This window comes from Typopeltis vanoorti, chromosome 25 (genome assembly GCF_054136105.1).
Source record: "Typopeltis vanoorti isolate ZY-2024b chromosome 25, IOZ_Tvanoo_1.0, whole genome shotgun sequence".
Taxonomy (NCBI): Eukaryota; Metazoa; Arthropoda; class Arachnida; order Uropygi; family Thelyphonidae; genus Typopeltis; species Typopeltis vanoorti.
In genome coordinates this window covers 33375014-33401017 of record NC_143573.1, presented here as the reverse complement: position 1 = coordinate 33401017, position 26004 = coordinate 33375014, and the positions used below count along the sequence as shown (strand labels likewise).

General features: G+C 38.3%; 1 protein-coding gene across 1 annotated transcript in view; it reads right to left on the bottom strand.

Annotated features, from left to right (window-relative positions):
- The window catches only part of LOC150092642 (uncharacterized), a 344763-nt gene that overhangs the window by 260816 nt on the left and 57943 nt on the right, over positions 1-26004 (bottom strand). The window contains exon 3 of the mRNA XM_090414597.1: positions 18077-18208. Coding sequence (XP_090270723.1) covers positions 18077-18208 — 132 coding nt within the window. The remainder of the gene's footprint in view (positions 1-18076; positions 18209-26004) is intronic.

Here is a 26004-nt window from a genome sequence, read left to right as displayed (position 1 = left end):
AACTACTATTGAACTGTTCAGTTACGCCTAATAAAGTTTTTTACACTACTTACTGCCTTATGTTATTTCTGTATCTTTGTGTCCCTGTTAGTACCTTCCAGTCATGCCTTTCCTATGTGAATATGGTTGATTTTGATGTTCTCTACCTCCCCTCAAAGTTTGTATGTAGAATTTTGAACCACCCTGTTTATGCTATCCTGGTTGGATGAGTGGTTAGCATATCCGCTCTCCAGCCAATAGGTTGCGGGTTCGAATCCCGCTGTGGGCATGGATGTTCGTGATTGTCTGTGAAAATACTAGTGGTATTGGTGTAGATGATGAAGATTGGTGGAATGGTGAAGATGGAGAGTTGTTGAGTAGGTGCCTCCCTCAATGATTCGTTGAACTCCCTGGAGATGTCACTAATTAATAACAGTAATAATAATAATATGCAAAGAAACAAGCTGCACTACAATCTACATGGTATAATAAAGTTACTGACTAACCTTTACAACAATTGGCCTGACCTCTGGTAAGGGAAAAAAAAACCTCACTACACTAGTCCTGTTATTATTATTATCTATTAAGTTACAAAATTAAATTAAACTGTAGAGTAACATGTTCACAAAAATTTTTTTTAAAAATTTAATAAATAAAATAAATAAAATGACTTATATAAGTATACATATAAATTACAACCAACTGGTATGAATAATGGCCAATAAAAGCTGAAAAATTGCTTCGAGTCCTGAAGTCAGGGTTTGCTGGAAACTAAGTGGGCTGAATGTGTGCCATCCAAATTTTTGGGATTTTTATGCTACCGTTATTATTAAGATTAGGATGGTTAATCAAAATTTCACAGGCTTCTTTAAATTTCCATTAATACCAGGTTTTTGTATGATCTAATGAGCAAGTACTTTTCCAATCAATTTGGTGTAGGGTGTTAAGAGTCTGATCTGAGAAGCCTGCTTCACCAAAATTGTTAAATTTAATGTGTCATTTGTGCTCTTTTTTATGGATAGGAATTGTACTCCAGTTTCCCCAACATAAGGTAGGTTACAGATGCAATAAACTCCAGGGTGTGCCAAAGAGGGGGAGTGGAGAGGAGTTGAATATGTCTTTTAATTTTAAAAGTGGTTTAAAAGTGGCATTAAGATTATAGTGGTGTAAGATTCTATTAATTTTTTCTAATAACCCTTTAATGCATGGGATAGTTATGGTTTTACTGTAGTCTATATTATTTTTTGATGAAGTTTTATGAATAACTTTATTAACAGTATTTTTGCTATAGTCATTATTTATAAATGTATTGCTAATAATTTTTGATTCTTGTTTAAGAGCTTGTTCATTAGAGCAAATTGTTATAGCTCTGCTTATGAGGGTGTTAATGACTCCAACTTTTTGTGAAGGGTGGTGATATGAGTTAGCATGCATACACTAGTGCCCAAAATTGTGGAAACCTTTTGGAAAAAGTGTATTTCTGAGGTTTGATGGCTCATAATACCCCTTTTTTTAGAGTAACACCACAAAATTATATATCAATGGAAAGATAATTTAATCAAGAATGTAATGCATAGGTTCCCAAACTTTTTCGGCCACCGCCCCCCTCGAATCCATAAACTCCCCCCCCATCTTACCTGAGCCTACCCTACATTCAGAAAAGCGATTAACACAACCCACAAAGAACGGTAATAACATTTTAAAAACAAATTATTAATTTATTATTTAAATTTATTTTAAATCCAAAAAAAAAACATTTAACTTTAATAACAACTTTACATTAAAATCTAATAAAACATTGTATAATAAGGCTATTCAATAGCAGCTACTGACTTGAATGTTCTGAAAATCCTTAATGTGATGGATGGGCTTCATGGAGTAATACCAGTTTTCCTATTTCTGGTTTAATATCACTTAGCAGACGTCTTAAATCTCCACGTTGAGTTATCTGGAGTCTTATTCAAATTAAGTTGATATTGAATCCAACATTATTTCAAAGCTGAATAGAGAAACCACAAGAGTTTCAGTGAAACTACAGGTGTTTCATGCCGAATATAGAAACTATAAAAGTTTCAGTGGATCCAAGCATAAGCAAACCTTTCATGACAGGGGCAACTTGTAGTAAAAGTGGAGTAATAGTGATCACTATCCTTAGTATTTCCCATAATGTAAAAGACATCTCCTAGTGGACACGCATAACATCATACATGTCCACTAGGAGATGTGTTTTATATTATGGGAAATACTAAGGATAGTGATCAGAGCTTACTTCATGTTTACTACGAGTTGCCCCTGTCACGAAAGGTTTGCTTATGCTTGCATCCGCCGAAACTTTTATAGTTTCTATATTCGGCATGAAACTCTTGTAGTTTCTCTATTCGGCTTTGAAACATCTTTGCAGAAAGAGCAGAGATCTCTTTCTGCAACCAAAACTCTTCATAAGATTTTAAGATTTCTTAAATTTTGGCTTCAGTTCAAAGTCATTTTGTAGCTCAATCAGTTCTTTCTCCATGGTTCCCACTACCTCAGTATCGGAAAATGGATTTATTACCTAATCTGGAACTTCCAACGAAAGTAAATCCTTGATCTACTTGCCTTGTCAGGATGTACTTTTTGAAATGTTCAATTATTCTGGAAGGCTTCATGGCCTCATTAGAGAAGACCCTTTCACAAATTGGAAGCTGCTGATTTGTTGGTACTGGTATGCATCCATATTTTACAAAGCTATACTGCCTACATTTCTTCTTTGACGTATCTGCATCTGCCATTTCTATTCTGGAAGATGCAGAAATAAGCGTACATACATATTTGAAAGCAGTTTTTGTAAATAATAATCTTTATCTTTCTATCTTCACAATATAACAGAACCTATAATTTGCCAAGCTGTGACACAACACTTACGTAGCTAAAAACTTCACATTTTTGTTCAGTAAATACGAATATGGGAAAATACATTATAACACACTCAGTACTATTAAGGTAAAAAAGGACCCACTTCAGAAATTACCAACAAAAAACTCAAAAATGTTTTGGAAAACAACAACATGGGAAAACAATGAAAGATGTCTTGGAAACAATAATAATAATAATAAAACACCAGCAATTAATTATTGCACATTTCAGCATTTTGCAGCACACCTTCAGCGCCCCCCCTGCTTCCTGTTTGCCTCCCCCTTAAGTAATCCCACTGCCCACCAGGGGGCGGTACCGCCCACTTTGGGAACCACCGATGTAATGCAATAACTTTTATGGATTTTTTTTTTTATTCGAACAGCAGTTATAAAGAAGAAAAGTGAAACGCATAGAAAAAATGAGATATATAAAAATTCTCACAATGTGAGTTAATACTTAGTTGGGTAACCTTTAGCGTTAATTACGGCCTTACAACGCCTTCCCATGGAGTGAACCAAGTTTTTGTTCTGCAGTTGTTATAACGTGAAACCAAGATTGAATTACTGCTTCTATTAACTGGGTTTTATTGGTGGGTTGCTTCTGACTAACAGTTTCTTTAGTCGACTCCATAGATTTTCGATTGGGTTAAGGTCTGGGCTATTCCCAGGTCATTCCAGCAGTGGAATGTGATTATCTTGAAACCACTTTTTGCACACAGCAGCAACATGACATGGAGCTGAATGCTGTTGAAATATAAATGCTTCATTATCTTGGAAAAGATCACATGCAGAAAGCTTCAGTTTGGGCTCAAGTATTTCAATTTTGTATGTATTTTGGGGCATTTATATTCCCATTAATCACGCAAATACTGCCCACACCTTTTGATGTCATACAACCCCCGATCATAACACTAAGTGGGTGTTTCACGGTAAGTGCAATGCAATCAGGATGCAAATCTTCTCCGATTGTTCTCCTTATGTATTTTATGCCATCACTACCAAACAGGGAGATTTTGGTCTCATCACTCCAAATAACACTGTCCCATTCAGTTAAGGGGATAAAAATCCCTTATTGTTTTTCAGCCAGTAAGCGAAACTAAGATCGAAAACTACGATCTGAACGTTTCATGCCGACGAACTGTCAGCGTATCCAAGCGTAAGTGACCACTTGGTAGTGCCACACCACGGCAACTCATTGCAAAGGTGGAGCAAGATCCCTCACTGTTCTTGATATTTTCTCATAATGCAAAAACACACAGCTTAGGAGATGTAGTACTGTTTTACATTATGAGGAGAGGTCACTATCCAGTTTCAACCTTTTTTGAGGTCTCATCAGTGAGTAGCTAGACCTAGAATATCAGAGTTTAAGTGAAAAGAACTTACATACTTTTGCTATACGATTGCCAGAAAAGTGTGTCACTATATTATGTTATAACATAGTATAACTAAGATGAAAAGCCAAACGGCTATTTTTTCTGGCGAGGTTGATCAGTTAAGGGGATAAAAATTCCTTCTTTGCAACGAGTTGCCGTGGTGTGGCAGTACCAAGTGGTCACTTACGCTTGGATACGCTGACAGTTCGTCGGCATGAAACGTTCAGATCGTAGTTTTCGATCTTAGTTTCGCTTACTGGCTGAAAAACAATAAGGGATTTTTATCCCCTTAACTGATCAACCTCGCCAGAAAAATAGCCGTTTGGCTTTTCAACACTGTCCCATTGTTCCGCTGTCCAGTTAACATGGGTTTTAGCCCAGTTTAATCTTTTCAACCTTTGTTTGAGAGATAAAAAATGGCTTTTTTTGTGGAATTCTAGCATTTAGACCAAATTCCTCCAAATTTGGGCTAAATATAAATTTGGACGAATATTGGCTACATTCACATTGTATTGCGCCATTTCATCTTATATACACCCAGATGGTTTTCTTCTGTCACATAGGCACAGTCTTTCAATTCTTCTATCATCACTTGCTGTTGTGCACCTTTTCCTGCCTTTACCAGTCTGGTTTTGTAGTGACTGAGTCTCCTTATACCTCTTCAAAAATTTAGAAATGCCACCTTTGGTTAAGTCTCCACCAATTTTTCTTCTAATTTCTTCATAACTGTAGCCTTGTTCACTTAATAGTACTATTTTACATCGCTTTCAGGGTGACCAGTCAATTCTTTGTGCCATTTCTTTAATTTTATTACATTTTACAAGCTCACTAAATGAAAGAACACAAAAAAATCCAACCAACTTGATAGCAATCACATAACACACTGATAAATGTCCTCCTCTCAGCTCCAATACATTACATCAATAGCTGAATCCTACTGTGACCTTATTGGCTCATTGCCAAAACAAGATGACACCTGATTGGCTCTCTAAACACTCATGCTCATTGGCTATATTCAAATGAAGGAAAGCTACTTCATATCAACCTAAGCAAGTTGTGCTTCTTTTTTCTGGTTATTTGGCTATAATTTTTCATAGAAAACAGATAATTGAACAAACGTTGTTGCATTACATTCTTGATTAAATTATCTTTCCATTGATATATAATTGTATGGTATTACACCAAAAACAAGTGGTGTTATGAGCCAGCAAACCTCAAAAATACACTTTTTCCAAAGGTTTCCACAATTTTGGCCAATATGCTTGGGCTTGGGTAAACAGTGAAGGATACACTGCCTAGGGGAAGATGTGTGACCAGTGTATCCAGGAAAGGGAGCAAGTTCTGCTTTTCAATTTCAATAGTAAATTGTATGCAGCTGTGTGGCCAGATAACGAAAACATCGTCAACATATCTAATATAAAATTCAGCATTACTATTTTACTGCAAGACAAGATGGTTATCACAGGGAAAATGTTTACAATGTGTTTATGAATTAAGAGACGAAATAGCCATCTTTTTGGAAGAGGAAAATCACAAAAAAGCAGAGAAGTTTAGAGACCACTTATTTGTGATGAAATTGAGATACTTGGTGGACATATTCAAGAAACTAAACATATTAAACCTGTAACTCCAAGGAAAAAATACGCATATCTTAGAGATGAGTGACAACGTTAATGCTTTTTTTTTTTAAAAAACTAGTGTTACGGAACAAAAAGATAAAGCAACAAAAATTAGAAATGTTTGTGAATGTGGATGAATTTATCAAAACCTACAAGGCAGAAGAGCAACACATCAAAGTTTTATTTGCAACTATTGAAAATCATTTAACAATGTTGATGAAGAATTTTAAAACTATTTTATAACCGATGACAACATAATGGCAATGTACGAGTGGATTAGAAACCCATTTCAAATTATCCCTGAAGGTTTCTCAATTGAAGAAGAGAAACAATTTATAGACTTCATGTCAAGCAGTAAAATTTTCCATCTAAATCGCTGTCTGATTGATGATGAATTTTCTACACTAAAGTCGAGAGCTTTTTGTGCACTTTTGCCATTTCCAACATCTTATCTTTCTGAAACTGGGTTTTTTGCAGTGGATGCCATAAAAACAAAATATAGATCTCAGTTAAATATAGAAAGAGAACTAAGGGTGTCACTTTGAAATGTATCACCATCACATGAAAAGCTTGGCTCTGCAACACAGGCCCAAGGAAGGCATTAATTTTAGATTCATTATTATTGTTTAGTTTTAATTAGTTGCTCGGTATATTTTGCAATATTGATATGTTCCCATACGCATAACTAGTTTATTTAATACAGTGGATTTTATACATTTTATTATTTTATTTTCAGAGTCTATTTTATGTTTTTGTTTTTATATTGTTTTTGTGTCAATAAATAGTTTCATTAAATAAGTAGTTTTTCAGTTTTTCCTTTGATTTCCACTTCCTTCACTTTCTTTGTGCCCCCCTTTAGGTATTTCACATCCCCCCAAAGGGGGCATGCCCCATAAGTTGAGAATCGCTGCCTTAGTTGCTTCAACCATAATTCCTACCAATCTCTTCCTTTTTTGGATTTAGTCAGTAGTCTATATGTCTGTTAACACACTGACACATTCTTTCTCATCAGATGGCTAACTGACGTTTACAGTGCCTTCACATTTGGATTCTTAAATCTCAATGTATCAGAGATTTCAGTGAAACAATTTAAACAGTGTTATTAACCTAAGAGTCAAAAAGTTGCACAAGCTGGTCTTCTCAAGTATTAGAACATCATAGTCTGGCTGATATTAAAAGCTTTATTAACTTGAAATGTAAACAGAATATTCACTGGATTCCTCATGACAGAAATTTCCGAGGAGAATATACTTCATAATCCAAGGATTATGAACACATTAAAATTATTCTTTCTTTCAGGGTTACATGGTAATCAGAAGTCATTGTGGATAATTTTGGAGACACAATACAGTGAATAATTTACTTTAATTAAAATAAAATTTGATGTTTCAACCTTTATATCAAGGTTATCTTCAGGAATACATACATATACACAGATTTACAAGCTACATTGGTACATACTACAGTTGGCTGAGAATACCTGCTTGGTCAATGTTGACCATAGTCTGACTTCTTGTGGGGAAAAAGATAATAATAATACTAAAAAATAAAGCATAATTATCTTAGTAAAATTATATCAGCAGTTATTTGTTTTTTATAGTCCTGTTACTTTAAATTTCTATTTGCTGCTTGAGAGTTACTGTGTCATTATCCGATTAAATGTCTCCTCTTCTGGTATTCACTATGTGGGTTATTCTTCTTTATCCAGATGTTATGGTTGTAGGTGAGCCATTCAAATCCTAGGGACTCAAGGCAACATTTTTATTGAGATCTGATTAGTTGATAAGCATTCCACAGACTTCCTTGAATTTACATTTGTACAAGCTACATCTGATGTAAGGACTGGGTGACTTCCCAGTCAATCCCGTGGAATATTTCAAGTGCATGGTCAAAAAGACTTGCTTTACTATGAAGAAGATACTTGTTGTACGATTTATGTTCTTCTTTTTTGTAGAGTAAGTTATAGGTGTTCAATGGATCTGGTATATACCTGGGTGGGCAAGGGAAGGAAAGGGATCTTTAGAAGAATTTAGTATACTTTTTATTTTCATTGGTGGTTTAAATGTGGCTTTAATATTGTATTTTTGTAGTGTGTTGTCTATTCTTTTGGATAATCCTCATATATAAGGAATGGCTATGGCCTTACAGTAATCTTTTTTTTTTTTTAATTTTATTTTCGGTTTTATTTATTGTATTTCTTGTTGTAACCATTTTTTATAAATTTTTCTTATTATTTTATTCATTGTTTAGAGTCATAACAGTCTACTCATCGTCAGAATAAACTGATGTTTTTTTTAACACCTAGTTTTTGTGTAGGGTGGTGGTATGAGCCTCTTTGTATGTACTGGTCTGTGTGTGTATTTGTGAGAGGTTACAGTAGAAAGTAAAGGATAGACATCCCAAGGGAAGATGTGAAACAAGAGTATCCAGAAAAGGAAATATGTTATTGTTTTTGTTTTCAATAGTGAATTGAATACATCTATGTTGCTTGTTTAGGTGGTTGAGGAAATTGTTTAAAGTTTGGTGGCCATGGGACCAAATGGCAAATATGTTGTCAACATATATTAACCAAATTTTTGGTTTCAAGGTTTCTGAATCTAGAGTTTGTTGCTCAAATGTTCCATATAAAAGTTAGCTATGGGAAGGGAAAGGAAGTGGGTATACCTTCTTTTTGTAGGTAAAAATGGTTTTGCCGCATGAAATAACTGGACTGAAGGATGTGGACAAAAATGGGTCATGATGGGAAGAAATTTGTCTTGTAAGAGAATGACTGCATCAGTGACTGCAGTATTTGCGAAGAGGACAGTAACATCAAAACACTAATAAATTTTTGTTGATGAATGTAATGTTCTTAATTTTGTTTATGAAGTGTTGTATATTTTTTATGTAGGAGGGAAGAATTACTTATCAACTCTTTGAGTGCCATAATAAATTTAGTTTAATCCTTTATCCAAGTGTGAGCAAACAAAGTTTGCACCTGAAAGTATCTTCAGGACTGGAGTAAGGTGGTACAACACCAGGGCACTCCTTGAAAAGGTGGAGCAAGCTACCAACACTCCTATCTTGGTATCTCCCATAATGCAAAACACATTTCCTTGCAGATATGTCTAATGTTATGCATTAAGGGCACCTTACCCCAGTCCTGAAGATACTTTCAGGTGCAAACTTTGTTTGCTCACACTTGGATAAAGGATTAAACTAAATTTATTATACTCTAACCAAGTGAAAAATAAACTTTCAACATCTTTCTCTAAATCCAGAGTAATTTATTAAAAAAGGGTGGCACACCATTTGGCAACTCCTATAGGTAGAGATGACCTGCTAATGCTTCTGCCTGGTATCTCCACTTGGGCCTGGCTCCCACTGAGGAAACCTCAAGGCTAGGTTCAAGGTCAAGTATAGCAGAAGAGACGCTTTGTAGTTGCACTACCTGTAAGGATCACCGTGACAACAGCAGAAAGCAGTGGATTCCAGCCAGAGGCAAAAGTAGTATCCTTTCGACCTGCAGTCGACTAGGAGATCCAGATTGTGCGGACGGATTTGAGAGCTTCGTGCACCTGTTCCATAGAAGTACTCCAGTGTCGGTAAGACCTTTCTTTTTTCTGTCTTTTCCTTCTGGTACTTCCTTTGTTTGGCGCGTATTTACTGACGAGGAACACTCGGCGTTCGTCGACTTTGGCCCTTGCTAACATCTCTCTTTTTTTTTTCCCTATCGATAGTAGTTAGGATTTCACATTAACAATGACATCCTTTCTGCCCAGAACTAGGACTCTCGGTATCGAGGTAAACCAGTCCATACAGAAGCGGGCGTTGGCGAGAGCGCTAATTAACGAAGTAGGGGCAGAGAACATATACGGTTTCACACCGTACCCGGGGGGGGGATTTCAAATAGTGGTCAAAGACGACCAAACAAGAAGGAAACTATTAAACGGTTTCCCATGCTCAGGACAAACAATCAGGCCTTTTGTAGCAGGGACCCTATGCAAAACATTAAAAATAGACAGGTTTCCCCTGGAATACCTGGGGAAATTCTTTGGTAAATGGGGGAAAATTTATGATATCAAAGCGGTAGAGGACGGAGAATTCAAAGGCTGGAAAAACAAGAGAAGTAGAAATCCAGATAGATATGGAGAAAGAAGTTCCCAACTTCGTTTACTTGGGCCAAACCAGGGTTATGGTCAATTACCCAGGTGTTAAAAGGTTGTGCTTTCGATGTAACTCTGGTGAACACCTCGGGGCAGAATGCCCGAGAACACAATGTAGAAACTGCAGATCACCGAAGCACAAACTAGAAAGCTGCACAGCACCGTGTTTTAAATGTGGGGACTCGACTCACAAAGTTGACACATGCCCACACAGGACACAGGCAGAAGTAACTGGAGGGACTATAACACCGGTCAGGGCTACACCCATCGAAAAACGTGAGGCTTTATCAGGGAACGATTTCCCGAAGCTCCCCCAACAGGCTACAAGAGGAGGAACAGCGGAGAACACAGCCTTCACAAAAAACCCGCCACACGAAGAAAAAAAACCCCAACAACGAGATGGGAAAAATTGATACAAACAGGAAGGAGGAAGAAATGGTCACGATCAGCGCTCCAACAAAGCGCACAAGAGACATAGAGACAGAGGAAAAGAAAAAAGCTAAACAAAGCAGCCTACTGTCATCGGAGGACGAAATGGATAACTCCCAAATTATAGGCACAGAGCCCTTCGACGAGGCCGTAACAATGCCAGGAAACCTACCCCCGGTAGCAGACCAACCTGCAGAACCCCAACCACATATCCACAGAACGGACTCTTCTAGCAACATGGATATGGACTTTCTAGGCAACCTCTGTATTGATCTCGAGGCAAAAATTCCAAACAGCTACGATGGAGAATTGGATGTGGTTTATGTAGACCCACGAACAGATAACACCCCCCCCCCTTCTTCTAAACATCAACATGGAATTTAAAATTGCCACTTTAAACACTAACGGACCACGCAACCCTTTTGCGCAAAGTGCTGTCTGGAGGCTAATGTTAACGCACAAAATTAATATCCTCCTGATACAAGAAACCCATTTTTATAAGCATTGGGACGTGGAGAACTTCTCGAGAAGCTACCTGGTCACCAGCTACTGGTGCTTCGGGAACGCGCACTCGCGAGGGGTGGGGATACTAATTCGCCCCCCAATTGCAGGGGGGGGTTCTTCAACATCCAGAAAGATGCCACAGGACGTCTAGTAGCGGTGGACTGGAAGTACGGTTGCCGTACCATCCGGCTTGTTGCAGTTTACGCCCCGAACAACCCATACCACAGAAGTGGTTTCTTCTCTGCCCTTGAAAACTATCTCCTGGGAGCAGACCATCTCATAGTAGCCGGAGATTGGAATTGTGTGGAAGACACACGTTTAGACAAAGTGGGTGGGAATGCAAATACAGGAACTGGCGGCATCACCGCCTTAAAATGATGTTGTGTAAACTTTGATCTCGTCGATGTCTGGAGGCGGAATAACCCATCCAAAGTAGAGACAACGTGGTGCCGCGGCCAGATATTGAAGAGACTAGACAGGGTGTACGTATCCCAAAACTTGGAACAACATGTTCAGAGGATACGTCACACCGCAGTACACAACATGTCAACAGACCACAAAATGGTCATATTCAAAATCACACTCCCAGAGGTTATGGAAACAGCCAGAGGTGCTTGGAGGCTCCCTCCTACCTTTCCCAGTCTTTTTAGCGACCAGCTACAGAACCTTTGTGACAGATGGACAAACACCAACTGGGACTGGGAAAACTGGCTGCGCTTCAAGTGGCAGGCTAAGGAACTGTTTCAAAACTGTGGATGCGAAAGGACCTACCAACAACCTAAACGGCTGAGGGATCTCTACAGGGAACTCGGCTGGTACCGGATAAACAAACGGAGCGGAGTTCCCTGTGGAGATCTTATCAGACAAGTAGAAATAGAGCAGCAGAGTAGAGTCGAGGACCTCGACTTTCGAACGAGACTCTATCTCAGAAATTTGGAAACGCCTTCCACCGCATTCTACAATCAACAACGGGTGGCAGCAAATGACGAGAGAACGATTTACTAGATCAAAGAGAAGGGCCAGATTCTAAACTCAACCCATGAAATACTCCGTCATTTTCATCAGCAGTTTCTCGGCATCTTCTCTGACCAGCAGGGCACGGATGACTTCAGCAAGTGGGACGTCAAACGTTTTTCCGATCATCTTAGTGCCCTGCATGACAGGCCGATAACTGCGGCGGAAATAAAGGCAACGTGCAAAACAATGAAGACAAAAAAAGACCCCAGGGCTAAACAGACTAGGGATAGAATTCTATAGATCTATCTGGGATTTTGCACTGCCAGCATTAGTAAACATCTTCAACGAATTCCTCACTTTGGGAAACATCCCCGAGGAATTCGTTAAGAGCTATAAAATCTTTATCCCCAAGAAAGACCGAGATCGGACTTTGTCAAATAACTGGCGTCCGATCTACTTAACCAACTTAGACTACAAGATTTTCGCAAAAATTATCTGAACGCGCATTAAGGGCGGAATAGAAAATATAATAACAAGCTCACAGGTCTACGGAATCCCAGGTAGATCTATGGAATTTAATCTCTTCTTGTAAAGAGACCTAATCAGACTGGCCAAGGAAAAAAAATACCCCCCCCCCTGGCACTTCTCTCCACAGACCTGGAAAAAGCGTTTGATAGCGTCAACCACATGTACTTGCAGGACACCCTCAAAAAAATAGGTGTGGGCCCGAGACTTCGGCGTACAATTAAAAATATGTACGCGGAGGCCTCGACACAACTGTCTATTAATGGGTTTCTGACAGAACCGATCCGCATAAAGAGAGGGGTTAGGCAAGGCTGCCCGCTAAGCCCCCTCCTCTTTTCTCTAGCATTAGAACCCCTCATCAACAGAATTGAGAACACCCCCGCAATTAACGGTATTCCACTGCCCCAAGTCTCCAGACAATGCAAAATAGTGGCATATGCAGACGATGTAGTGGCTACACTCAGAGATTCTGAGTCCATCTGCATCTATCTTGACATACTGCAAAACTTCAGCATAGTCAGTGGTCTCCGAGTTAACGCACAAAAAACTAAAATCAAAAGTTTTGGAAATTTCCATAACACTGGACTTCCCTACGGTTTAACGCTGCATACGCAGCCCCTAACAATACTAGGCGTTCCGTTTTCTGAGGCCCTAGCATTACCAACTCAAAAATTACAGGAAATAAGCATGGAAAGGATAAAGCTGTTCAAACCAACCTTTTTCTCCTTTTATGGCACAGCCACAGTAATAAGAACAATCATTACCCCAATGCTGATGCACACAGTCAACATCACAGGCATCACACTGCTACAAAATCGATTATCAAAAAAACTCATAGACTTCTTCTGGAATGAGAAAAAACACGAGGTAAAAAAAGAATACCTACAACTAAAACATGAAGAAGGGGGGTACGCTCTGCCCGATCTCAAAAGCCTGCTCCATGCAAACACATTCAAAACCGTACAGAAGGCCATAAACTCAAACCACACTTCAGGCCTCCTAATTAGATATTTTATAGGATTTTTCCTCCCCCTCTTTGGGATCACAGACTATGCTGGACCCTGCGCAAGGGTTGTGCCCAAGTGGTACCGCACACTAGTGAAATCGCTCACAACACTCAGAGACAAAGGAATAGAAATCCTCACACACAAACCCAAAGCAGTATACTGGGATTTCTTCCAACTCTCCAGGCATGATACACCAAATCTCAGGACCAACAACGAAATTCTTTTTAGAAACATTAAAAATAGCTGGGGACAGCCTTTTCATCGGGATCTCGCCTGGCGAATAGCCTACGGGCGCTCCCGGTGAAAGAGGTTAAATCCAGGTATGTACCCAGCCCGTGCGACCCCTTCTGTGATGTCTACCGAGGCATGGAAACGGTGGAGCATTTTTTTTTATTTTTGCCCACCAGCCCAACGCATCTGGCAAAGACTGAGCGCAGCATTGGGAATCCTGATGGTATCACTAGAAGAGGTCGTACGTCTACAATTCCCTCCACCGGTCAACAAGACCCAAAAATTCGCTATCTTCTTAATTAACGTCCTAAAGTATCACATCTGGAAGGTACGGAAAAAATCACAGGTACAGGATGCAAATTTAATGTACGCAAGAATAAGGAAAGGTTTTTTTTCCCTATCTACTTAAATTTCTTGCGCAAGAGAGACATTTACTAGGAGACTTTAAATTTGTGAACAAATACTGCAAACCACCGAAAATATGCTTTCTCATACAGGGATGCATCAAGCCCTGTATATATCTTTAGAATCTACAAAACCCCACCTAACTCTCCCTACGAAAAGTAATAACTATTCTGTCCTTCCTCGCCACAAAGCTTTCGCTGGCACAGATTCTCTTACTCCAAACAAGGGGGGTAGATCTGAGAACCTGGGATGCGAAGGCTTACAGCGAGGCGGTGCCACTCCCTGTGAGCGGCATCTCCCGGGACAAATTCTACCCCATTTTAAGTCCCAGTGGTACCAGGTCTGCAAGTTCTTCAAAACGTTCTTATTCATTTCAACATACCGGACCTTAAGTCCTTTCTTAAAAAAAAAAAATCTAGTCCGGAATTTAAGTTCGAATTTTTTGGTAAATTTATATATCCAGTTTGGACCATAAGTCCTTAGATTTTCAATAACAGTAGTAAATTTTAATTACCCGGAATACAAATAAGGATTTAGTAACAAAAATTATGAACAAACATTTAAACTGTAAAATATTGTTCCAAAACAGAGTCAACGGATATCCTCCATAGACACCTGATTAAATCATTAAATTGGATAAATTTATATGCGAACTTTAGACAAAATTTTATGGTTAACCTTTTTTTTTATCAGATAAATTGAGATTGTGTTACAGACAAATTAGCCTAAAACGGCTAAACAGGTTGACAGAGGCCTCTTTTACCTCCTACTATCCTACTCTATCTTGCATTATCCTCCTCTTTCACTGTCTGCTGATCCTCAGCATGCTTTATTCTCCAAAGGCCAATGATGAGAGACATGAACTCCAATTCTACCTCAATAAAAGTCGAAACTAGTCTGGGTTGTGGCCCTTCCCTTAATGCATAACATTAGACATATCCGCAAGGAGATGCGTTTTGCATTATGGGAGATACTGAGATAGGAACGTTGGTAGCTTGCTCCACCTTTGCAAGGAGTCCCTGGTGTTGTACCACCTTACCCCAGTCCTGAAGATACTTTCAGGTGCAAACTTTGTTTGCTCACACTTGGATAAAGGATTAAACTAAATTTATTATACTCTAACCAAGTGAAAAATAAACTTTCAACATCTTTGAGTGCTACTGCTAGTTTCTTGGCTAGGTGATAATATTAGATCTGTTTATTACTTTAACTATCAGCCAAAGTGGTACATTATTTTTGTGTATTTTTGGAAAGCCATGAATTAAGTTATTTGTAACCAGTTAACTATAATCCAACAGAATTGCTCAAGTCGGTAATCATGTGGCTGAGAGAAACATTTTAAAAGTTGATACTGCACTATGCATGTTCCCCTAGAAATTTAATTGGATAACAACACATTCTTTCAGGCAGCAAACAGAAATTTAAAGTAACATGACTGTAAGAAACAAGTAACTGCCAATGTAGTGTTAGTGAGATAATTATGTTTTATTTTATTTTATTATTATTTTTTCCCCATCAGAGATCTGGCTATATTCAACAGTTGACCAATCAGTTATTGTCAGCCCACTGTAGTATGCATCAATGTAGTTTGTGATCCTATGTGTATATATATATACATATATATATATTTATTTGTGTGTGTGTGTGTATGTGTGCATGTATTCCGAAGATGACCTTGATATAAAGGTCGAAACATGAAATTTTATTTTAATTTTAATTAAAGGAAGTTCTTAAACACAGTAGTGTTTCTCCATAATTATTCATAATGACAAGTGAAATGAATACATTGCCAGTGAAGGGCATGGACACTTGTTGTCTACCATTTGCCTGTTTCCCTCCATTTAAGGCATATGCATATCCCCCCCCCTCCATAATCAGTCTAGTCTAGTGTAAATTAAACGTTTTGTATGTGAAAGTGTTTCAGTATACTTCCGTAACAAATATACAGAGATACATATCAAAATAAAACAATGATAGCTGAAGATGTCCTTTTACTGTGATGTGTTTATGAGATGCATATATATATTGGGGTGTTGCAAATGAAATGGCCGTTGAATGACTGTCAGGTTTCTACTGGTTGCTGAAGAAAGCAAGCGCTGAGGTATATGTAAATTTTTTATGTCACGTGACAGCGTCACATGTGGGTGATGCAATTGTAGTATTTGTTTCGTTCAACGAGCATTAGACATTGAATACTACCGACATCAAGTCAATCATGGAACCCAGTCAATTAAGGTTGCTATACCTTTACGAGTTCAAATTGGGAAATTCTGCAGCGGCTGCAGTAAAAAAAAATCAATAAAGCATTCGGTGGAGGAACAACTAATGAGTGATCCACTCAGCCTTGGTTTTCAAGATTTCGCTCAAGAGATTTGAGGCTACAAAACGAACCCCGTGGCCATCGTCCTTCCTCCATTGATTCAAATGAATTAAAGGATTTAACTGAATCAGATCCATGACAAACTGTACAAGAGATCGCCCAGACACTAAATGTACACTTCTCAACTGTTTCACGGCACTTGGCAATAATAAGAAAAGTAAGGAAGCTCGACAAGTGGGTGCCTCACGAACTCACTGATGAAAACAAAGCAGGGAGTTTGGAAGTGTGCTCTTCTCTCTTAAGAAGTAAAGAAAGGTTCCTGCAACGAATTGTGACTGTGGATGAGAAGTGGATATTCTATGACAATCGAACACATTCATCGCAGTGGTTGGGAGTGAAAGACGCTCCAGGAAGGACTCCAAAGGCAACCAATGAAGATGTTTACTGCATGGTGGTCTTCTGCTGGTGTTATTCACTACTCATTCCTTCTACGAGGTGAAACGATAAATGCAGCTCGATATTGTACAGATATGCGGCAAATGCATATTGTGTCTTAAGCAACCACACTTGTGAATAGACATGGAGTCCTATTGCTCCAGGATAACGCCCGACCACATACGGCAGTGTCAACCATACAGCAAATCAACAATTTGGGATACAAAATTGCGCCTCATCCTCCATACTCTCCTGACATTTCTCCAACAGATTACCATTTTTTCCAGCACTTGAGCCATTTTTTGTCCAAGAAATGCTTTGCCAATGACGCATCAATTTATCGGGCAGTGGAGGACTTAATCACTTCAGAGACACTGATTTTTACAAATGTGGTATAAATGACCTTGCCACACATTGGCAACAATGCATTGATGCTGCCAGAGATTACTTTGATTAAACAGGTATTCTTCTTCTTTTTATTCTCTTCTTTTTCAATCATCCTTAAAATTGGCCATTTCATTTGCAATAACCCAATATATATATATATATTTTTTTTTTTTAATTTTTTTTTATTTCCACTTCTAAATAAAGTGAAAAAAGAGATATATAGTTTTATAATGTTAACCTCCACAGTCAAAGACATGACAGCTACTACTGTGTCTCTCCAATTGAGCCAATATGCACCATCCTCCATGGATATGACACATAACATTGCCTTTTTTAATTTTTAACCTTTAAAAGGTTAAAAAAGATAAGTTTAAAAAAAGGTAACCTTTTTGCCGGCCTGGCTGGCTGAGTGGTTAGCGTATCCACTCTCTAGTCAAAAGGCTGTGGGTTCGATTCCCACCATGGGCATGGATGTTTGTGATTGTCTGTGAAAATAATAATGATGACGAGGTTGAGAGAAGGAGAGTGTAGAGTAGGTACCCTCCCTCAATGAGTCTTTGGACTCCCTGGAGATGTCAAATAATAGTAATAGTAATAAAAATAAAAAGTACTGACAATAAAAACGCCCACCTTTTAAATTTTTTTTCAGATACTTGTAGTTGAATTTAGTAGTAAATTCTGAAGTGTTATTTGATATGATTTATAAATAAACAAAACTGAGATGAAGTTTTCATATCAAAATGACTCTCTCACCTCTGTTAGAATAATAATAATAACAATAATATAAAGGCATTTTCCAAGCAATAAAACTATACAGGAACTTTAAATTAGTGAACTATTGCACTTAAAAGTTATGATTACTACATTACCATTTCCATCAATAGCACATGCTAATGTAATGAGTGATGCTTCAACTAATGCATCAGGATAGGTCCTATTAATCAGTATACTGAAGATATAGTCAAGACCTCCTAAATCTTTAAAGACATCTTTAGCTTCATCTACAAAATAGTAATGCAATTAAATAAAAAAAGAAATATATTTAATATTACTCAATAAGTGAACTCTTATCATTTTCCTTATAATTTTCATTAATTTTTATAATGAATACAATTCACACTTTCTCCACAACAATACACTATTTTTTATTAGTTCATTACTGTTCTCTGTCATTTGAAAAGTTCTTATTATTTTATCATCTGAAATTTATAGGGTCAAAAAGTGAACTGTAGAAATAGTTCACTTTTATATAGGGTCAAAAAGTGAAAAATGACTGTAGAAATACTGTCTTATAGTCTCTCTCTCTCTCTCACACAAACACACTTCATCAAACTGTGCCTTAAACTCATGTACTGTTTCTACACTCACTGCACTTTTGGACAATGCATTCTACTGACCAACCATTCAAACACGAAAAACTCCTCAGTCCCTTGCCATACTCTCATTATACAGCTTCCAGAGATGACATCTTGTTCTGCCCTGCAACCTCCACATTTAATGAAAAATCTCATCCACATTAATCTGGTAAACCTCCTACCAATTTATGTGTCTCGATCACATTCATCATCATTATCCTCCACTTTATGTCAACTCCCTGGCACAATCCTTCAAAATATGTAGTGATATATCATCAAGTCCTACAGCCTTATTAACATCTAGTTTACACATTCCACATATACCTCTTGCTGATTGACTCACAGTTAGTTTCTCCTCCTCCTTACCTACTGCTCTCAAACTCTCTATGATGCCACATTCACAAGGGTAAATGACCTTCATGCTTTGTTCATTAAATAATTAAATCTGATTAAAGCTAAACCCATTTGCAAGCATCCATTTTGTAAGATAGTCAATGACTTGCTGCAGCTGACTTTCTATGACTTATATATTTCATAAATGACAGAAAATGATAAAGTCATTGATATAGAGGAAATTACTTACAAATGGGGGAAGATGTTCTGTTATTGAGTTAAACTTGACTGGAAAAAGCATGGTAATTAAAACTGAACCTTGTGGGACTCCCTTTTCTTGAGTATACAATCCAGAAAGGGTGGTTCATGTTCTGACTCAAGACTTCAGTTGGATAAAAATTTCTGATAGAAAGAGGGAGGTTGTCTTTGAGACTAAAGTTTGTAGGTCTTTTAATATGCCAAATCTCCAAGTGATATTGTATGTTTTTTTTTTTCAGATTGTATTGTATGCTCATAGTCAATGCATAACCTCTGCAATGACTCATTCACTATTATGGCCTTCCTTCTCAACTCAACTCTGTTATACAGTAGCAACAGACTAACTATCTTAACTCTCTCATTCTTTTCTTTTGCTATTGTCAGTAACTCTTAGGACTAATGTGGTTGTGAATGGAGAAGAGAATGAGAACAGGAAAGCAAGGAATACATGGGGGTTTGAATCTGGGAGGCTATGTAGGGCAGAAGATGAGCAGACAAGAGCAGGTGAGGAGAAGTCACAGATGGGGGACAGGATGAGTAGGACTGGTTATAGACCAAGAAATGAATTATGTTTATTTACAAATGTCAGGAGTGTCAAAAAAAGGGAGATGAAATTGTTGCATTTAGTGAGTTTATGTGCACAAAAATAGTTGGAATAAGTGAAACATGGCTGGATGAGAATGATATCTTAATGTTTCTCATGAAGATAGGAAAGGCAAAAATGGGAGGAGGGCTACTAATGATAGCAGGTGAATCATGTTCCTGCAAGGTTGAGATACAAGGAGAAAAAAGTAGCAAGTGGTTTTGAATCAGTATGGTATACGAAATATAGGTTGATAGAATGAGATATTTGATGTGGTATTGGAATAGGCCAGGGAATGTGGAAGGTGAAGACAGAAATATACAGGCAACTTAGCTTAGTCAACAAGCAAAGGATGATCATTATGGGTGATTTCAACTATGGAAATATTGACTGGAATGAAGAAATAGCATCGAGTAAAGAGAATGAAGAACCATGAAGCGATCACCTTGGTGGCATATGAGAACTTCTATAAAAAAAGGGATATATGTGGAACTACAAGGCTGGTAATTATGGAAAGCTTAGGATATAAATGGGAGCTATAGAGTGGAAAGAGGAGTTAAGTGGGAAGGATATAGATGCTGCATGAACATTGATCAAGAGCCATTTAACAGTAGCAATGTGTGAGTATATTTCAAAGGTGAAAAGGCTAAACAAGGTTGGAATAAAATGGGTGAATGAAGAGATTAAGCATGAAATCTGGAAGAAGGAGGTGCTGTGGAGGCAATACAAGATGAATATTGGTAATGATGATTTGCATGAAGAGTACAAAGAGCAGGTCAGGAAGGTAAAGGCAGCAAAAGTGCAGTATGAGAAGAAGTTAGTCACTCAAGCTAAGGAAAATCCTAGGGAGTTCTTTTGACATGTGGAAAGTGGAAGGAAAAATGACTATGGGAGGATGATGCTAGTTGATGACACTGGCAGATTGGTAACCAATTTAGAAGATATAGTTGAATTATCAAATGATCAATTTATCAGTGTATTTCATCCTAGTGATGGCAACATCAGGAGAAGCTGGTGTTTAGAAAGCATGACAAAGGATAGACTCATGGTAAATGTACAGGAAATATATGAGGAATTAAGTAAACCTGATATTAATAAGGCAATGGGATTTGACAATATATTGCCACGTGTCTTGAGGGAATGCTCTATGACACCTTTGGCACAACTATTTAACATGAGTCTTGCAACGGGGGGTTGGAGAGTCCCAAAGGAATGGAAGGTGGAAGACTAGTTACACTTCATGAAGGAAGGAATAAGAACTAAGACTACAAATTACATGCCAATCTGTGGTAGTTTTAAGATATTAGAGAAGTTGGTGAGGGCTAGGATTCAGAAGTAGGTTGATAATAGCAGTATTCTTTATGATGGTCATCAGAGGTTTGTTAGGGAGATGTCATATTTCAGCAATCTGCTTATATATTACAACAAGGTGACAAATTCACTCAATAAAAGAGATGCATTGGTGTACTTGGATTTTTCAAAGGCATTTGATAAACTGCCACATGACAAGCTAGTAGCTAAACTAAAATAGATGGAATTAGATAATCAACTAGTCAGTTGGATAGCTGATTGGCTGTCAGACAGGCACCAGCAAGTTGTATATAGATTAATGGTATCCCAAAAGAGGAAGGTCACTAATGGAGTGTCACAGGGATCTGTTTTGGAACCGTAGCTGTATGCTGATGATGCAAAGTAGGAAAAGGCTTTGAGAAGTACAGCAGATGTTGTAGCCTTGAAGGAGGATCTGAATAGACTACATAAGTGGGTAAATGATTGGAGCTATCAGTTTAATGTTGCAAAGTGCAAGTTCTAAATGCCGGTGAAGTGCAAGGTTGGGATACAAAGTATACAATTAATGGAGAAATGTTGAAGGAGGTGGAGGAGATGATAGATCCAGTAATGATGGTGGATAGAGATGATGATTATGGGTCATATTGCTAAAATTGTAAGAACATCCCAATGGATTATGGCAATAATGAGGAGGACATTGATATGCAGAAGCAAAGAGGGGTATAGTTGCCCTGTAAAAGGCTTAGATCAGGCAACATATGGACTGCTCTGCACAGATTTGGAGACCTAGGTTTCAGGGAGATGAGGATGTATTGGAGAAGATTTACTATGCTAGTGTGAGATATGAGGAGAGATTTAGGGAATACAACCTTGAGCCTTGTGAACCGAAGAAGAGGGAATATGATGAAAGAGAGATGCAAGGGTAGAACCTAGGCCATCCATGGAAGATGTATAAGCAAGGGAGTGAGAAGCAGGAGAGTGACCGGTGAGTGGAATGCATTGCCTGAAAGTTTGGTGAGTGCTGAAACTGTGAATGGGTTCAAGACATGGCTTGATCTTTTGGCATGAGAGAGTATAGACCTCCTGCAATGAGGCCTTTAACTCCATGGAGATCAAATATTAATAATAATAAAACTCTTTCATGTCCTCCCTTATACCACACTTGTCTCCATTCAAATTATTCATTCAATCCAAAACAATCAACTCTTTCACTTTACACTTTTGCATTCTAATAGCATCACTAACATAATTAATCTTTGCACCTGGGAAGCATGGTTTCATTATTCTCTTGTCAAGCACACCTCTTATAATAGAATCACCATACAAGACTCTCTCTTTCCTTAATTTTTCTTTCTCTTTTAGTCAAGCATTCCTTTCTCTTGTCTTGCACCTCTTTCATTTTGTTCTCAGCTGAACCACTCACCAGATGTTTCTGCATTTGTTCTAGCTCACAAGAGTCAGCAATGACTATAAAGCATTATCCTAACCTTAACAAGTATTATTATTATTACGGGCAACTCCAGGGAGTCATTAGACTCATCGAGGGAGGCCCCAAATCATATTCATCACAACCATTCCACATTCATACAGTATCTATCACACCTCGCCTTAAACTCATTCACTGTCACAGCATCCACCACAGACTCTGGGAGCGCATTCCACTCATTCACCACTCTACAAGTAAAGAACCCAGCTCTAAACCCTTACTAACCACACTTTTGCCCAGTTTCCATGGATGTCCCCCAGTCCTCTCACAACCAGCCCTGTTCTCAAAAATATCTTCTGAATTAATTTTATAGAAACCCTTCGGTAATTTGAATGTCTCAATCATATCTCCCCTCCTCCGCCTATCAACCAATTTCTGCAACCCACAAATCCTCAACCTGTTCTCATAAGGTTCATTCCACAGACCTGCCATCATCTTGGTCACTCGCCTCTGAATCCTCTCCACCTCCTCCCCATCAAGAAGAAACCGAGGTGACCAAATCTGGGCACAGTAGTCGAGATGGGGTCTTATCAAGGCTCGATACATAGGAACAATAACCTGCTTGTCTCTGCTTGTCAACGTATTCTTGAGCAACCAAGTGATTTGATGAGCTGATTTGGCCACTTTTGCAATGTAATCTGCTGCTAATCTTTTCACCCCAAAATGTATAACCTTACATTTTGCCACATTAAATTGACATCCATTCACCTTAGCCCAGACCTCCAATCTATCCAAATCATCTTGCAAAATTTTGACATCATCTGCATTCACTATTGCCCTATCCAACTTTGCATCATCCGCAAACAAATGAACTGTTCCTCTCAGATCCTTTCCTATATCATTAATGAACAAATTAAACAGCAGTGGTCCAAGAACAGATCCTTGTGGCACACCACTAGTCACAGGCCGTCTTGTGGATTCTACTCCTGAATAAACCACTCTCTGATATCTCTCTGTCAACCACCCTCCTATCCATCTCAGCAACCCTATATCCATTCCCATATGCTGCAATTTACTGATTAGAATTCCATGTGGTATCCTGTCAAAGGCCTTAGCAAGGTCCAGTAGAATCACTGTAAACCCATTACCCTTATCCAGTTCAGCCGTCACTGTGTTATAATACGTGAGCAAGTTACTGAGGCATGACCTACCCTTCACAAAACCATGCTGTCCCCGATACAGTATCCCATTTTCTTCTATCCAATCTTGTATTTTCCTCTTGACTATTTTCTCCAAGACCTTGATAATGATTCCTGTTATGCTGATTGGCCGGTAATTTTGAACAGCAGCCTTGGAACCACCTTTATGCAGCGGAACTATTTTTCCCCTCTTTCCACCTCCTTGGGACTGACCCCGACCCGAGGCTCAAATTAAACAAAATGGTTAAGGGCACTGACAATTCTTTAGCTGTTTCACGTATGACACGAGCTGGTATATCATCCAATCCCACAGATGTATTGACATTGAGGTTCTGTAATAGACTAGTTACCTCTACTTCATTCATCACAATTCCAGTATAAGCTGTTGGTTCTTCCATTCCTGCAATGTCACCACCTGGATGATATACTCTTGCAAAGTGCTCGCTCAGTAATTCCACTATATCGACTGATTCGGTTACCTCCCTACCCTCTGCATTTTTTAAGATCATTCTACCATGAACATTTTTCCTTTTACTTGCAACATATTGAAAAAACTGTTTGGGATTCTCTTTAGCCTGCATGGCCAATTTTCTTTCGTAATCCGCTTTTGCTTTTCTTACCCTTGTTACCATCCTGGCCTGAGCTTTATACTGTTCCTGCACCTGCTGGTCACCTTTCTCCTTAAATTCCCTCCACAATTGTTTCTTTTTTTGCAGCTCAAGCTTCATAATGTTATTCATCCATTTAACCCCTACTTGATTTATTATTCGGACTCTTGGTATACAGTCAACCATTGCCTCCTGCAAACACTTCTTAACCACCTCCCATGCACTATCAACATCCAGCCCTTGCAGTTTTACATGCCATGGCACTGAACCAAGCACACACCTAAGCTTGTCATACTTACCAGCCTTGTAATTCGACATGTACCCTGTCTTAATTGTAAATTCCACTCCTTTAGCCACCTCCAAAGTCATGACCTTATGGTCGCTCTCACCAATTGGCGGCAACATGGTCATGTTCGCTACAGCCACATTCTCAGTTGCAATTACTAGGTCAAGCACTCTCTGCCCCCTGGTATTTTCCACTACATGCTGCCGCAGATAGTTGTCCCTTAATAACTACATAAAATCCAATTCCTTCCTCCCACGTGCCCTCTCCTCTTTCCAGTCAATGTTACCATAATTGAAATCACCCATAATAATTACCCTCCTTCCACTCATTTCTTCTATTTGCCTATGCATACTATCCCCACCATCGATTCCATCACCTGGTCTATAGCAGCACCCAATTGTATATTTTGTTCTGCTAGATTCTATCTCACACCAAACAGCCTCAAATGTGCTCTTTTCTCTATCCTGCAGTTCAACTTCTATACTCCTTGGCTGCAACTCATCAGCTATCATCAATAACACTCCTCCCCCTTTTTATTCACCCTGTCACTCCTGAACACGCTATACCCGTCGCATTCAATCTCACTAGCTTTATCATCTTCTGTCAGCTATGTTTCACTAATACCAACAACCTGTGGCCTGGAAGTGCCAACCAAGGCCAAAAACTCTTCCCTCTTGTTCCTAATACTCCTGGCATTAGTGTACATGAATTTCAGAAGCCCATTAGGCCCACTCCTACTTTGATGCCTTTTATTAACTATCCCATTCTGATTTGTTGTCCTTCGTACTTGCTCGGGCATATTATACTCATTCATACACTCAACTGCCTCCCTAAAGTCTGCATATCTACTTCCCCCCCCCCTATATATATATATATATATATAAAAAGTTTTTTTACCTTGGGTGTACTATACGTTAAAGAAATTTTATAAACTTGGATTTAATCCTTTTTTTTCCCCAAGTAAGAAAACAAGCAAGATGTTCTTAACTAAGTTGATAGGTTGCAAGTTGATTTCTAATTCAAATATAAAGAAAATTTATATTTAAAGACTGTGCTACTTTATATCTGAATTAGTTCAAGAATTGAAGAAAAACCAACTCTCAACTACCTTTCCTTTATATGTTGTTATTATATTATATATACTGGCCGAGTATATTTAACTTACTTAATTTACCCGCTTTGGTTCAAATATTTTATGTATGGTGCAGTAAAAGAGATTCAGGCAAAATACAACTTTTGATTAACAAAAACAAACATTTAATTTTAGTATCACAAATTTTACACTTAAGATCAAATCACTAATTAAGTTATTACAAACACTTCAGCCTTTCTGATAGTACTGTCATACAAACTCAGACAATGGTAAATTTGTTATCTCTAATACAGTCTTCTCACAGTTCCTTAAGTTCCAAATACAATAAAAATTGCAGTAACACCTCTTCACAAACAAACACTTTTA